We start from the raw sequence: 16972 nt of genomic DNA on the forward strand, positions 1-16972 counted from the left end.
GATGCCAGTCTTCGGGGTTGGGGGGCGGTGACAGGCTCCTTGTCACTTCAGTGTCGTTGGATAGCAGAGGAAGCGGCTCTCCCCATCAATGTTCTGGAACTAAGAGCCGTGTACAGGGCTCTGCAGTCGGCCGGCACCACTCTTCACGGAAGGGCAGTGCAAGTGCAGTTAGATAACGCCACCACGGTGGCGTACATCAATCACCAGGGAGGAACTCGCAGCCTGGCTGCGATGGCAGAAGTGTCTCACATCCTAACTTGGGCGGAGTGCCACCATCCAGCGATCTCGGCAGTCTTCATCCCGGAATCCTCAATTGGGAGGCAGACTTCCTCAGCCGTTACGACGTGCATCCAGGGGAATGGTCGCTTCATCCAGAGGTATTCCAACTACTCGTGGACAAGTAGGGACTGCCGGAGGTGGACTTGATGGCCTCTCGTCACAATCACAAGTTGCCCGTGTACGGGTCAAGGACAATGGACGACGGCGCCAGTCTGCTGGACGCTCTGTCGGTGAGATGGACGTTTCAGCTGGCATATCTGTTTCCTCCGATATCCCTTCTGCCTTGGGTCCTGTGCAAGTTCAAGCAGGACGGAGGCACTCTGGTACTGGTGGCCCCAGCGTGGCCAAGACGTCCGTGGCAGGACTTGTTGTCTCAGGGGCCCTGCCTTTACCCGGATCTGGGTCGTCTGTCTTTGACGGCGTGGCTCTTGAGACGGCCGTCTTAAGGTCCCGGGGCTTTTCTAGTTCAGTTATTTCTACCATGCTGAGGGCACGCAAGCCTGTTTCTGCAAGGATTTACCATAGAGTGTGGCACACGTACTTTCAGTGGTGTGAGTCCAGAAACTATGATCCTCAGATATTCAGAGTTTCAAGGATTCTGGCTTTTCTTCAGTCGGCTTTGGACTTAGGTTTACGCCTTTCCTCTCTGAAGGTGCACATGTCTGCTTTATCGGTTTGGTACCAACGTAGAATTGCTATGTTACCGGACGTACAGACTTTTTTCCAGGGTGTTCTCAGGATTCAGCCACCCTTTGTGCCTCCGGTGGCACCTTGGGATTTGGCGGTGGTTCTTCGAGTTCTGCAAGGACCTCCCTTTGAGCCTCTTGAGTCAGTTGACCTTAATTGGTTAACGCTTAAAACTGTGTTTCTCCTGGCTATTGCTTCAGCAAGGAGGGTTTCCGAGTTGGGGGCACTTTCATGTAGTCCCCTCTTCTTAATTATTTTCTCCAGGACAGAGCAGTGCTTCGCACTCGTCCTGAGTTTTTACCTAAGGTTGTCTCTAAGTTCCATATCAATCAGGAACTGGTGGTCCCAGCCTTTCAGTCCCCTGATCTTACAGCAGGGGAGACTTCGTTGGACGTTGTCCGTGCTCTCAGAGTTTGTTGATCGGACTGCTTCTGTTCAAAAGTCCGACTCCTTGTTTGTCCTCTTTTGTTTTCATAAGAGGGGTTGGCCTGCCAACAAACAGACCTTGGCCCGTTGGCTTTGTTCTGTTATTAGGGAGGCTTAGATACGAGAGCATTTACCTGTTCCAGCCTCTGTTAAGGCTCATTCCACTCGTTCTGTGGGCCCTTCTTGGGCTGCTAGACATGGTGCCTCAGCTGTTCAGCTGTGTAAGGCAGCCACTTGGTCTTCGGTTCAGACGTTTCTAAGATTTTATGCGCTTGACACCTTTGCCTCTCAGGATGCATCCTTCGGGCGCAGGATTCTCCTTTCTGCACAGGAGCGTCCCCGCCCTTAGTTGAACTGCTTTGGGACATCCCCAAGGTCAACCCTGTGGACCCCCTATGGACCCTGAAGTAGAAAACAAGAGATATGGTAAGAACTTACCTTTGTTATCTCTGTTTCTACGAAGTCCATAGGGTCCACAGGGCGCCCGCCCTGACGCACCTGGCTTCAAATGGGCTGTGTTGCTGGTCACCGGTGTTTCCGTCTCCCTTTTCTGTGAGTATGGTTTCTTGTGTGTTCCAGTCTTCCTTCTCTCTGTTCCATATTCTCCTCCGGCCTAGGCTGCTTACCAACTGAGGTGCCTGTGGCTCGGGGGCGGGGTATAGAGGAGGACCCAAGTGCATCCTGGGAGCTAAAAGCTTAACTGTGTGGTGCCCATGGATCCTGATCCAGCTATATCCCCAAGGTCAACCCTGTGGACCCTATGGACTTCGTCTGGTATTGGCAGACACAGATTGTGTCTGCCAATACCAGAGTGAATCAGTTAAGCCCACCAAATATGTCATCATCATGGAGTCTTGGAAACTGATGAAGGGTTTGTAGTAAACTGGGCAAAAATGGTGTATTTATGCATATATGCAGAGCCGTACTCTTATCGAAATGCATCCGGATCTGCGTTTGCTGCATACAGTATGCTCCTTGCTTGCAACAAGTCCTTAGTATCCACGTATATCTGCTCCTGCACTGTACCAGGTGCAAAAGATATACCTCCGAACAGGGTTATATGCTCTTAATTGTGATCTGTATAAAGTCTATATGACTGAACACGCTCTTACTTACCTTTATATTAAAAACAGCGCTGGAAACAATATAGGTAATAAAAAATATGTAATACTATTTAATATACAGTATTTACTACAAAATATACATTAAATTAATAAGAGCAACTGGCATATGCAAATCATATGATAATGAACGTACATACATATAATTATATGAAGCTAGTGATGGTATATCACAGATGGACAGCTGGGTACTAGAAACTTCTGTACAGTTTTGATAAATCAATAGGGCATGGTGGAATTAAATTGTCCAGATAATTAAAAGTTATTACCGGCTTGTGGCAATAATGGAAAGGATCCTAATTAGCGATGGTTCTGGTCTTTTGAGAGTCCAGCGCAAGTGGTGGAATCCTTGGCCTGCAGTTCCAGTAATATGAATGCTGGTATTCCAAATCCGGATAATGTCCCAAATCACTTGGGGAAGCTTCCCATATAGTAACCCCGTGTCCAAAGGTAGCCACCTAATGCATTTAGCTGCCTCCTTGCAGTGCCCTAATTACCTTTTGGTAAATTTGTTTCTCTTACTGAACTTTGCCTACGTGAGAATGCCCCTTCACATGCACTTGCTAAAAAGCTGTGTCTAGTTGTCGGTGTGTGCAAAAGCATTTTATATACTATTCGGAGTTGGCCGAGTATCTTGAAGCCCTGATGTAACAATTAAAGTTGATGATTATCAAAAGTGCACATATTTCCCCTGTGATACTGAATGACCCTTACAATGGTTAGCTTACAGTCTGAGTTAGGTTCAATTAGGTAGTTAATACATTTAACCATAACCATATGGATTGTAATGCAGCTTCTTTTCTCTTTTTTTTACCTGTCAGTCAGGTAGTCTTGTATTTGGTTTCTGTGGTACAAGGGCTTATTTTCTCATCGGCCCCAGCGCTTAGGAAATTAGATTGTTCCATATTGTGCATGTGGGATTTTATTTTATTTCTTTTAACATCAATAAGAAGTTGTACTGATAAAAAATCTGGTTGTAAATTCCAGTGATAAACATTTAGTTTGAACGGGATGTAGTCCGGAAGCCGACTGTCTAAATCCCGACCGCCGGCTTCCAGACACTGTAATCCAGGCGTGGTATTAATGACAGTCGTCGAAAACTCAATGCCTGTCATTAACCTGACGCCGGAGGACCGACGCCCAGCAGACATAGGTTTAGGCTGCGGGGAAGGGGGGGTTAGGTTTAGGCACTTACAAGGGGAGTTGGGGTTAGGCACTTGGGGAGGTTAGGGTTAGCACCTCCCCGGGGGACTTAGGTTTAGGCTGCGGGGAAGAGGGGGTTAGGTTTAGGCACTTGGGGGGGAGGTTAAGGTTAGACACCCCAAAGGGAGGGTTAGGGTAGGGAATTAGGTTAGCGATACTTACCTTAGGACGATCTGGATTTTCACCCTTGCCGGGCAGCCGCTGTCGGGATTTGATACTTACCACACCCATTTGAACACGTCAGTACCTGATTAGTTCTTGATATTTAGCTGTAATTGAAGCTGATATTGCATTGGACAAGACACTCTCCTCAATATTGAAGCATCATTTGATCTTTAATTTTCATTATCTGGGTAGATAGACCCAGGAGCTTCAGTGGGACAAATATGCAGTCCAGCTATCTTGGCATTTTTGTTAAACCTTACAAAGACCTTTCCAAGACTAAACCAGCTGCACTTGGCAGAAAGTTGTAGAAGTAGTAATACAAATCATTCTATATATCTCTGGCAAATATTTCAGCTGTGCCACTGAAGGAGATGATAGGGAAGAATATATTTTGTTGCTCACCTGGACATTCCATTCTCTTAGTATCATGCGAGCAGCACACATGGATTTTCATTCCAACCAACCAACTAGTCCGATGGTTGGAGGAAAGTTGGTCTGGTGTATGGTCAGCTTTAGGGTTGTAGCCTGCTGCTGAAATTGTTGGAGGTGTGATTTTATTGCTTGATCCTAGGTGGGTGGAACTATGGTAAATGAAAAATTTACAGCGCTAAAAGAGGATAATGATCTTAATAAATCTTAGTAAAACAGATGAAGTGCAATCAATTTTAAAAGAAATATAGAATTTTAATAATGTATATAAAAAACATGTATAGGCCAATGTGTATTTGGGCTACCCTTGCATAAAATAATAGTATTCAGATGGCCTTTGATAAAGCTGGGGGTTATCCAGCAAAACGCGTTAGGAGATTGAACACCCCTCTACATGAAAAAGACTCTTCTGGATACATTTATTCTGCTGTCAGCTCTAATTTGGAACAGACTCCGTGGACCATTCAATTCTTTGTCTGGGCATTCACCAAACGACAGACGGACTTCTACAGTGGCTTCTAAAGGAATCCCATGGACTATACCTATGTTTCACCGCTCCAAGGGACACTTCAATAAGCGTGATGTCGCTTTGACACCTTCTGGATCCCTATACATCGTGAGTTGGTAGAGACTAATCCAATTGGAATTTCTAATATTCTCTCCACTGCTATTTCAAAGGAGTCATAGAGTAATAAGACATTGTCACCTATATCCATCTGAATACTATTATTTCATGCAAGGGTAGCTCAAATACACATTGGCCTATACATGTTTTTTATATGTATGTTTTTTATATACATTATTAAAATTCTATATTTCTTTTAAAATTGATTGCACTTCATCTGTTTTACTAAGATTTATTAAGATCATTATCCTCTATTAGCGCTGTAAATTTTTCATTTATTGTATGTTATCTCTTTATTGAGTGTGACTACACTCATTTCTTGCAGCTGCTGTGGAAATAGGGCCCATCTGAGCGCTTGTTGTGAAGTTTTCTTCACATTATATTCCTTGTTCTGGGTGGAACTATGGGCCTGTTTCAGAGCCGCTCGTAAGCGGCCGCTCGCTCGCTCCGAGCGATGTTTGCCCAACTGCGCATGCGTACAGATCGTAATACGCATGCGCGAACCAGTCAGTGCGGCCGAAAATCGTGTGCTCGCAAAATAGCGAATGCCTGCTATTTTGAGTGACAGAATGAGGCGTATGTGGGTGGTAACAGGGGAAGGTGCTTGAAAACGGGGATTGGAGATCCGAACGCAGGCGTGCTTAAAGGTCAAAACGGGCGTTTTAATGGTGTGCATAATTAATACAGCAGCATCATTGACCACGTCACTGAGTTATTTTATAGCCAGAACTGCTCGCAAAATTGTGGTAGCAAAAACCAACCACAAGAATAGCGAGCAGTTCGTACCCTGGTCGATGTACTCGATTAATCTAATAAATAGCGGACATGACGTAGGATGCGAGCGGCCAGGGGGCGTATTTTTCTAAAAGCGACTGCAAGTTTTGTTCGCTCGTTCAGATATAGAGGTGTGAACAGACCGCAAAGAGCGAACGGTTCATTTGAATAGCCACCCCTATTTTCTGAACGAGCGAGCGCAAATAGCGTCCGGCTCTGAATCAGGCCCTATGTCTCATGAGCTATTTCTCGAGATTGAAGGAAGGGAATTTCCAGATGAGCAACAAAGTTCATTCTGCTCTACAAACAATCTCTGTTATGAAGCATCTCATACGGGGATGCATCTGTGTAATCCAGAAGGAGATGGCATTTAAAGGATTGGTTGCATCATGTTGTTCTAGAAAATTTTATGTGTTCATATCATTACTAAAATATGGGTGTTTTGCTTTCTTATCCTTTTACCATTCTGCTTTATCTTTTTTTTCATTATTCTTTTTTCCTACAGGCAAAGATGTGTTTGAGGCATTTTACAAGAAAGACCTTGCAAAAAGACTGTTGGTTGGGAAAAGTGCATCTGTGGATTCAGAGAAATCAATGTTGTCTAAACTTAAACACGGTATGAAGTGTGCTACTATTATAATTGTTTGAATCTGTGATGTTCAAGAATACAATAGATTAATTTCTATGTACTAGTTCACCAACTTATACACTTATCTGAAAAGTTAGTTATTTCATTCACTGCATCTTTCTCCAGAATTTAACTCGTGTTATATCTTAATGTTTGTACATTAAAAACTTTTTTATTAATGCATCTTTTTTATAACATGAATCACTGTGGCAGACTAGAAAAAGAATGGTGCTACTTGCCAATTGTCCTTGGTTTTTCATCAGACTGCTATTAATGATTTATAATTTTGCAGAGTGTATTAAACTACATTGGCGAAAATAGTCATGACACGTAGTGAGCAGTGAGGCTTTTGAATCTCTGCCTGAGCGCAGCTTTGTATAATGTAATCACACACACACACACACACACACACACACACACACACACACACACACACACACACACACACACACACACACACACACACTCTCTCTCTCTCTCTCTCTGCCTTTATGACATGCTAAGAGCTCTGAGTCTGTTTATGCAACTAGCAGCCATGTTTTGTAACCACCAGAGAGATTTTGATAATGAGATAGTGATTTGTGAGAAAACAGCAAATGATCAGACGCTTGTTTTAACCACTTGCCTGGCATGGTCGCATTTTCCCAACCACACCAGGCTGTGCGTTATCTGATTTGGTCGCAATAATGTGACCAGTCAGATAAACAGTGTGGGCTGTTGCAGGAAGATAATCTTCCCGCAGCTGCTGCTCTGAGGGACCTTCCAGTGCCTCTGCTTGCCTGAACCCCTCCCCCCAGTGTCTGCCGTACTGCCAATCACTGTTGATCAGTCAGCACAGCAGGACCCCCCACCCAACGGCTGCAGAGACTAGCAGTAAATGGGTACCTGGTGCCTGAAGCCACTGTAAAAAGGGAAGTTCCGCTGCTCCCGATGTTCAGATGGTGGTGGTCCGATGTTACAATGTTTTAAAAAAAAAAAAACTTTTTAAATTTTTTTAAATTAAATCATTTTGGATAAGTTGAAATAAATGTTCTTCACCTAATACACTCATAAAAAAAAAAAAATCCGTAAATTTCTGAGCGGTTTATATAAAAAAAATTTGTCAGTTAAGTGGTTAAATGTAATTAACGTGCTATTTGAAGAAACCTATTTGGTATTGTTTCTTTAAGCAATATATGGCAATGGTTGTTGAATGTGCAGTGTATATATGGAACCTTATGAACTCAGTGTTGAACTGTGGGTACACAGACGATATGTCTTCCAATCCCGCAGATTGGAGCGACATATCTTACACAAAGTCTGATGTGTACCCATGATTGCGACCTCCTACCTGCCGACATCGGGGTTGTTTCATCTGCTGTGCTGCTCGGCAGATGCGACAACCTAGCGGCCGACAGCATACAGCTGAATGCAGCCATGAACATACGGTCGAACAACATCTCGTATCGTCGATTGTGCCATCAGCCGAGATGCACGTTGTTCTGATATGGACCCGGCCTAAGGACCATTTTAGATAAATTGTAAAAGCAAAACAAAAATCACAGATTTATTGTTGATAATTTGTTCAGATATAACTACTTCAACTACAATGTTGCTGAGTGAGGAGGTACAGAAGGGTGATACTATCCATTAGAAAGAATTGATTTTTTCCAATTTCAAGTGAACAGTAAACTGGATGATTACACAGTGCTCATAAAGCAGCATGGATAGATGGAAGTATGACATGCTCTATTTACTTCCACCCATGGGCCTGATTCAGAGTTGTACGCTAATCACAGCGTCTTTGTGCATAGCGGCGATGCAAAATTATGCTAATTATGCTAATGTGTAAATAGACGCCTCCTGCCGACTTCTGCGATCTGCTGCTGCATCCAAGGACGCAGCCATGGAATTACTTGCATGAACATCGGCCATCTCAGTAACCCTCAGGTTACTTAGGATGGCTGTGAAATTTATGCAGCTGGAGCCAGTGAAGCTGCGTCAGCACACTGAGAAAACGGGGCCCACACGCCCCAGATTTCTGGTACGCTGGCCATTGCCGCCCCTTCCTCATCCCCAAAGCTTGACCGGCCCCCACGACCATTGGCACTGATTCAGACCCGCTCGCTGGTCTGAAGGGCGTTTTTTTTGTTTTTTTGTCCGGCCTTCTGGCCCCTTTCTTTTGCGAGCGGCCAGGTGATGGTCACGACCATCTCGACCATCGGGCTTGCGACGAGACCCTTGTGGTAGGGTCTTATCTTCCGCAAGCCCCAGTGAGCTTCCTGCTGTAATAGAGCGTTGTGATGTCAGTAGGGCCACCCCCAAAGGAGAGGCGTTCCTTTGGGAACCCCTCCGTTTGTCCAGCCACCCCCCCGACCTGCCTACAAAACGGGGCGAGCTGTTGATCAACATCAACAGCCGCCCCGTTTGTAGCGATCCCTGGAGCAAGTGAATTTCTCACTCGCCCCGGGGTTCGCGTACACACTGCCCGGCCATTGACCCGCTTGCGAGCGGGTCTGAATCAGGCGGACTAGGAATCATTGGAGTTGTACGCAAACCTTCGGGTTTGCGTACAACTCTGAATCTGGCCTCACATTGTTATATGTATTTTATAAAGGCACATCTTGATTGTTGGCCTAATTCAGAGATGGACGCAGGAGTGATCGAAGCTGCGTCTTCAGCCACAGCGGATCTGTCATTTTATGTTAATGCAGCAGGAGGCTTCTTTTGTAAAAAAAAAAAAAAATGACGCCTACTGCCTTCTTAGATCTGCTGCCTGCATCTGAAGACAAAGCATCGGGTCACCATCGCGACCATCGGACATCTTATCAACCTTAAAGTTGCTCAGAGTGTCCAGCTACCAAAGCCAGTGAAGCTGCTTCCACTTGGTGTATGAGTGATATGGTCTGTCCCGATGATCTGCATGCATGTAAAATCTCCATTATGTACTTCTATGCAGTGTCTGGGTACTGTGGGCCTGATTCAGACCCGCTTGCGAGCGCTATGCGCTCGCAAGTGGGTCGATGGTGGCCCAGTGCGCATGCGCTAGACCCGGATAGCGACGGGCAAACCGTCACTCCGGGTCTCGTACCAAAGGGGGCGTGCTGTCGATGTTGAGTGACAGCACGCCCCCTTTGGTGGGCGTTACGGGGGCGTGGCTGCCCAGACGGAGGCGTTCCCATGGGAACGTCTACCGTCTGGGTGCGGCCCCACTGACATCGCATCGTGGGAGTACCGGACGTTCTCGTCAGGTTGCTGCATGTCAGGGAATGGGGTAGAGAGCCCTGCGCTGAACGATATCGTTAATGATATCGTTCAGCGTCTGTGCTCAATGTCATGAACGACATTCAGCACAGCCTGCCGGGGACAACACTACACGATATCGCTCAGGGAGCATATCGTGTAGTGTGTACCCACCATTTGTCTGTAACCCATTTCCTTCTCCAATTCCATGTTTTTTTATCTGGATGGTTCTCCGAATTGACACTTTTAAGAAAAGATGGTGCTAATATATTGCCTAAGTTCTTTAGCTTTTCTGAATATAACTTTTGTACCCGTTTTTAAGTCTTCTTTTAATAGGGGATCTGAGAATAGTATCTTTTGGTTTGTATTTATGCTGGATTGTACCTTGTGAAGAACTTTATTGATTGTGTAAACTGTATATTTGTGGATAATGTGTCGTTATTTTTGTTGATGAAATGATGATTGCGGTCCATTTTGGAAATTTTGGGCCTGATTCAGACCTACTCGCGAGCGGCTGCCCGCTCGCAAGTGGGTCGATGTTCTGGACTGAGCATGCGCACGACGGAGGGAGCTCCGTCGTGCGCATGCGCCAGACGCGACGAGCGAAGGAAAGTCCTTCGCTCGTTGTGTCTAATCAAAGGGGGCGTGCTGTCGATGTTGATTGACAGCACGCCCCCTTTGGTAGGCGTGCCGGGGGCGTGCCTCCCTGACGGGGCGTTCCCACGGGAACGCCTCCCGTCAGAAGCCGGCCCACTGACATCACTAGTGATGTCAGTGGGAGTGATTTTGGCTCTGATAGAGCCAAAATCACTCCGGAGCTTGCGGTTGAAAACCTCAACCGCAGGCTCCGGCTCGCAGTTTCGATGGTCGCGATGGTCACGACCATCGCGGCCATCAAAATGCACGCTCGTATAGCCTGTGGGTGGTGACCCACAGCTATACGAGCGTCCAGGAGGACGGTCCATTTTCATGGAGACCGGCCCTCATTCAGAGCGTGCGCTCTGCTCAGAGCGTACGGCTCTGAATGAGGGCCTTTGTTCCAAGAATCTTTCAGTCGTGATTTTGGATAACCTCTATCTTTAAAACCATGTTTTAGTTTATGGGAATGTTGTTCAAATTCTTTTGGATCTGAAGAATTTCTATGTATACATCGTAATTGGTCGACAGTATGTTGTGTAGACATTTAGAATAGTGATTACTATTAAAATTAATAAAGTATAAGTATCAGTTTCTTTCTGAAAAGTACATATGGAGATTTGGGGCCTGATTCAGAGCCGAACGCTCTGACCAGAGCGCTCACTCTGAATCAGTGCCCTCCTCCATGAAAATGGAGCGGCCTCCTGGCCGCTCTCATAGCTGTGGGTGACCACCCACAGCATATGCGAGCGTCCATGATGATGGTCGCGATGGTCTTGACCATCGCGACCATCGGGCTTGCGACGGAGACCCTGCGGTAGGGTCTCGCTGCCGCAAGCCCTGGAATAGTGATGTCAGTGGGGCCGGCTTCAGACGGTAGGCGTTCCCATGGGAACGCTTCCGTCTGGCAGGCACGCCCACCAAACGGGGGATGCTGTCAATCAACATCGACAGCACGCCCCCTTTGGTGAGAGACCCGGAGCGATGGAGAGCCTGTCACTCGCCGGGTCTCGCGCATGCGCACGACGGAGCTCCCTCCGTCGTGCGCATACGCAGTGGGGGAACATCGACCCGCTTGCGATCATCCTGCGCTCGCGAGCTGGTCTGACTGACCCCCTTGGTTATCTGTAATGGAGAGGGTGATATCTAGAAAGCTTATGGATTGTGTACTAATGTTACTGGTGAAAGTGAGGAGGAATGGGTTATGGTTAAGATACTGAGCAAACAAATTGGCTGAATCCTCATCTCCATCCCATTTAAAAATAGGATTTTTGGGTACTTACCGTTGAATCCTTTTCTCCTTCATCCACCAGGGGACACTGGAGCCTCAGTACAATGGGGTATAGGAGTGTGTTTACCGGGAGCTGGCACCTTTAAATAAAAAACTACTGATAGCTAGCTCCTCCCCCTCTATACCCCTGGGAGTATGTGCCCTGGGAGCTGGACGTAAGCCTCCTTAGGGCTCTGAAAATAAGATCTCTATCAGCAAGAGGACAGACAGGCAGCCTACTGCCCCTGCCTGTCTGCGCCGAGGGAGCTGCCGGGGAGATCCTCACCGCTGCTGCATGCGGTTTGTGCTGAGGTCTCCTGCTACAGAGACCTCAGTCTCTGGCGTACCCAAAGACGCGCTGCATGCAGTGCACGTCACGGGACCCTGTAGCATATGCCCGCCGCCGGCAGCACAGCCAGGGCTAAGGTTAGTGTTCCCTGGTTAGCAGAGGAGCCAGGACAAGTGTTTAGGCGGGCATTCACAGTGCGCTCCGCTAGCACAGAGAGCGCCATAGCGGGGGGGCGGAGCCTAAGTTTTCCTCCTGCTCCTTCCTCCCAGCAGCCTCAGCGCTTCCAGAAGGACGCTGGTGGCCATTTTACACGCACTACAGGGTAGAGAGAGAGCTGTGTCAGGAGTCAGGCTAGTACTCTGTGTATCAGCACTTGCATTTTTATTCTTCTTATCAGCACTATTCTGTTAGCGCTGCAAGCATTACAGTTTATCTCCCTCTGTGCTCCTTTCAGCAGGGTCTCTGTGTAGTGTGATTATAAAATCTGTTATTGCAGTCTTTCTGTCCTTTTTCTCTGTGTGGGTGTGGTGTCTGTACTATAGACATGTCTACCAAGGGGTCTAAAGCTGCACAAAAGTCTTTTTCATGCAAGACTTGTGGTGAAAAATTCACACAGGGACAGTCTAATACTTCCTTACTGTGTGATAAATGTGTGTCTATACCTCAAGATACTGATCTTGTAGTCCAGCCTATGTGGTCTGATCAATTGACTGCAGTTATATCAAATCTGTCATCAGAGCTGGAAGCAGCTCGTAAGGACAGGGAGAGGCTGAGACAAACAGCAGCTGAACCAGATTTGGCTCGCTCTCTGGCCAGATCTGTTGAGAGACTTACAAAAGCAATGTCCCAGGCCCCACCTGCTTCTTCTCCTGCTCAGGTCCTTAGTAAGAGATTGATTCATAACCCCTTACACTGGGATGAGTCAGATGAGGAGTTGCAGGACACTGAAGAGGGCGAGGTTCAGGAAGAGGAAACTTACATTCCTGAGGAATCCGAACCTGCATCTCAGGCCGTGGATGCTTTAATTACAGCAGTACGCCAGGTGTTACATGTAGAAGATTGAGCTTACTGAAAAACCATCGATTTTTGGTAAAAGATTTAAACAGTCTATTACCTTTCCAGCATCAGAGGAGCTGGATGAGGTTCTTCCGCATAAACACCCAGACAAAAAAATTCAAATCTCTAAGAAATACCCCTTTCCACTTGACAGTAGGAGATTATGTGAAACTCCTCCAGCAGTGGACCCATCAGTAGCCCGTCTTTCCACGAAAACGGTGCTTCCGGTGCCTGGCGCGGTTTCCCTAAAGGAAACCTCGGATAGGAAGATGGAACACACATTAAAATCCTTGTATACATTTGCAGGGGTTTTGATGCGTCCAGCACTAGTTAGTTGTTGGGTAAATAAAGCCATTGAAGCCTGGGTGCTGCAGCTGGCAGAGGGGATTAAGACAGGTACGCAACCTGACGACTTAATTCAGTTAGCTGAACAGATTGCAGAGTCGGCTGCTTTCCTCGGAGAAGCGTCTAAGGACATTTGTAATCTATCCGCCAGATCTTCTGCATTAGCTATATCTGCTAGAAGGGCTCTGTGGCTGGGTAAATGGCAGGCAGATGCAGAGTCCAAGAGAGCGTTAAGGCTCTTCCTTTTACTGGGGAGGTACTTTTCAGATCTGAGTTAGATAAGTGGATCTCACAAGCTACAGGTGGGAAATCCACTTACCTACCATCTGCAGCTCCTCCTCCTACTAGAAGACCTTTAGCAGGTCCCTCCTTTTGATCCTTTCGTGCCTCTGGAAGATTTAGAGGACGTTCCAGAGGAGGCTCGGCCTTCTCCAGAGGTTCCAGAGGCCGAGGTAGAGCTTCAGCATCAGCCGCCTCCAACACTCAGCAGGACAAGGCAGCTGCCAAGCCTGCCGCATGACGTCCTTCCTTCTCATTTGGGGGATTCCAGGGTTGGGGTGCACCTTTTACGTTTCAAGGACATTTGGATCCAGTCTTGCCAGGACGCCTGGGTCAGGGACATCATTATTCACGGCCTGAAATTGGACTTCAGGGTCCAACCTCCCTCTCGTTTTTTCAAAAGCCAGGAGGATCTTCATCCCAGGAGTAGAAAACTGGGAGGCCGACTACCTCAGTCGGCAGGATGTTCATCCAGGGGGATGGTCACTCAATCCTCAGGTGTTGCAGCAACTAACTCTGAGGTGTGGCTGTCCTCAAGCCGACCTTATGGCATCAAGGTTAAACCACCAACTACCAGTTTACTACTCCAGAACGAGGGACCCACGGGCAGCTGCAGTGGACGCACTGACATCTCCGTGGAAGTTTCATTACATCTACCTATTCCCTCCGTTTCCGCTCATTCCGCGCCTGCTTCAAAGAATCAAGCGAGATGGGATCAAGGTGCTCTTGATGGCACCAGATTGGCCCAGACGAGCGTTGTACTCCCAGATACAGAATCTGTTAATAGACGAGCCGTGGCCACTGCCTCTTCGGGACTACCTCCTTCTTCAGGGCCCGTTTGTTTATCGCGACTTAAGGCGGCTTCTTTTAACGGCCTGGCTACTGAAACGGCCGTCCTCAGGAAAAAGGGTATTCCGTCTAGTGTGATTCCCACAATGATTCGGGCTAGGAAAGAAGTCACTTCTCAACATTACTACCGCATATGGAAGACATATGTTACTTGGTGTGAGAGACGTAATTCTCCTCCGTCAGTCTTTGAGGTATCACGTCTCCTTCTTTTTCTTCAGGCTGGTCTCACTGCAGTTCTTCGTTCATTAAAGGTACAGGTATGCGCGTTGTCCATTTTCTTTCAGAGAAAACTGGCTTTGCTTCCGGATATACAGACTTTTCTCCAAGGAGTTGTGAGGATTCAACCCCCTTTTGTGCCTCCCACGGCACCATGGGATTTAGATTTGGTGTTGGCCTTCCTCCAGTCTGATCCTTTTGAACCTTTACAGAGAGTGGAGATAAAGTACTTAACCTGGAAGGTGGTTCTGTTGTTGGCTCTCGCTTCGGCAAGGCGTGTGTCAGAACTCAGTGCTTTATCCTGCCGCCCTCCTTACCTTATTTTCCATGAAGATAGGGCGGAGCTGCGTACTCAAAGGGCTTTTCTCCCCAAAGTGGTGACAGCTTTTCATATAAACCAGCCTATAGTGGTTCCAGTGTTTAAGGATGACTCTTCCAATTCAAAATCCTTGGATGTAGTCAGAGCACTCCGGATTTATGTTGACAGGACTGCCTCCCTCCGTAAATCCGATGCCTTGTTTATTCAGTTTGATGTGACCCGTCCAGGTTGGCCGGCCTCCAAACAGACCATTTCTAGATGGATTCGCTTCACTATCAGGCAAGCATACGTGGCGGCTTCCAAACAACCACCGGGTCCTATTACGGCGCATTCAACGCGCTCGGTAGGTCCTTCATGGGCGGCTGCTCGCGGGGTTTCTTTAAACCAGCTTTGTAAAGCAGCCACTTGGTCAGGCACGCATACCTTCCTGCGATTCTATCGGTTTGATACTTTTGCGGCCTCCGCTTCGGAGTTTGGCCGTGCGGTGTTGCAGGGCTCTCAGCGCTCTCCCACCCGGGATGTAAGCTCTGGGACGTCCCCATTGTACTGAGGCTCCAGTGTCCCCTGGTGGATGAAGGAGAAAATGGGATTTTGGTACTTACCGATAAATCCCTTTCTCCGATTCCACAGGGGACACTGGACACCCACCCTACGCTCTTCTACCTGCATTGTTACTGTTTTACAGGTTCAGACGCTGGTTTGCGTTTAATGTTGTCTGACTGAACTGTTCTTGTTTTCATATATATGTTGTTTTCTTATGTATATGTGATTAATGTAGCTTTTCTGTCTCCTTCTCCTTACTTTCCAGCTCCCCTCGGGCACAGTTGTTTTTAGACTGACCTGGGGGGGTATAGAGGGGGAGGAGCTAGCTACCAGTAGTTTTTTATTTAAAGGTGCCAGCTCCCGGTTAACACACTCCTATACCCCATTGTACTGAGGGCCTGATTCAGAGCTGAACGCTCTGACCAGAGCGCTCGCTCTGAATCAGGGCCCTCATACCTTTTTTTGGAGCATTCTCATGGACGCTCGCATAGCTGTTACCACCCACAGCTATAGCGAGCGTCCATGATGATGGTCGCGATGGTCTTGACCATCGCGACCATCGGGCTTGCGACGGAGACCCTGCTGTAGGGTCTCGCTGCCGTAAGCCCTGGAGTGATTTTGGCTCTATCAGAGCCAAAATCACTCCCACTGACATCACTAGTGATGTCAGTGGGGCCGGCTTGAGACGGTAGGCGTTCCCATGGGAACGCCTCCGTCTGGCAGGCACGCCCACCAAAGGGGGCGTGCTGTCAATCAACATCGACAGCACGCCCCCTTTGGTGCGAGACCCGGAGCGATGGTGAGCCCGTCGCTCGCCGGGTCTCGCGCAAGCGCACGACGGAGCTCCCTCCGTCGTGCGCATGCGCAGTGGGGAACATCGACCCGCTTGCGAGCGTCCTGCTGCTCGCGAGCGGGTCTGAATGACCCCCTAAGGCTCCAGTGTCCCCTGTGGGATCGGAGAAAGGGGTTTATCAGTAAGTACCAAAATCCTATTATCTCTGAGTCAGGCTGGGGGACACTGGAGGTTGTAGGTGGCATGGCGTGGATTTGGCACTAACACTGAAATCTATAACTCCTCCCCTCTGCAACCCCTGACTTCTTTTTTTATAACATGAATCACTGTGGCAGACTAGAAAAAGAATGGCGCTACTTTCCATTTGTCCTTGGTTTTTTCGTCAGACTTCTTATTAATGATTTATAATTTTGCAGAGTGTATTGGACTACAATGGCAAAAAATAGTCACGACGCGTAGTGAGCAGTGAGGCTTTTGAATCTCTGCCTGAGCTGAGCTTTGTATTATGTAACCCCCCCACACACACACACTGCCTTTATGACATGCTAAGAGCTATGAGTCTGTTTATGCAATTAGCAGCCATGTTTTGCAACCACCAGAGAGATTTTGATAATGAGATAGTGATTTGTGCAAAAACAGCAAATGATCAGATGCTTGCTTTAACCAGGCTGTGTATTATCTGATCTGGTCGCAATAATGCGACCAGTCAGATAAACCGTGTGGGCGGTTGCAGGAAGATAATCTTCCCGCAACTGCTGCTTTGATGGACTTTCCAGTCCCTCTGCTTGCCTGAACCCCCCCCCCCCCCCCAGTGTCTG

At 47.5% G+C, this 16972-nt stretch overlaps 1 protein-coding gene across 2 annotated transcripts in view; it reads left to right on the forward strand.

Annotated features, from left to right (window-relative positions):
• Nucleotides 1-16972, forward strand: part of CUL4A (cullin 4A) — a 115232-nt gene that overhangs the window by 75354 nt on the left and 22906 nt on the right. For both annotated transcript variants that reach the window (XM_088458566.1, XM_088458558.1), the window contains exon 14: nucleotides 6215-6325. In XM_088458566.1, the coding sequence (XP_088314692.1) occupies nucleotides 6215-6325 (111 nt within the window). The remainder of the gene's footprint in view (nucleotides 1-6214; nucleotides 6326-16972) is intronic.

The sequence above is a fragment of the Taudactylus pleione genome, unplaced genomic scaffold (assembly GCF_031769625.1).
Source record: "Taudactylus pleione unplaced genomic scaffold, aTauple2 ptg000041l, whole genome shotgun sequence".
NCBI classification, from domain to species: domain Eukaryota; kingdom Metazoa; phylum Chordata; class Amphibia; order Anura; family Myobatrachidae; genus Taudactylus; species Taudactylus pleione.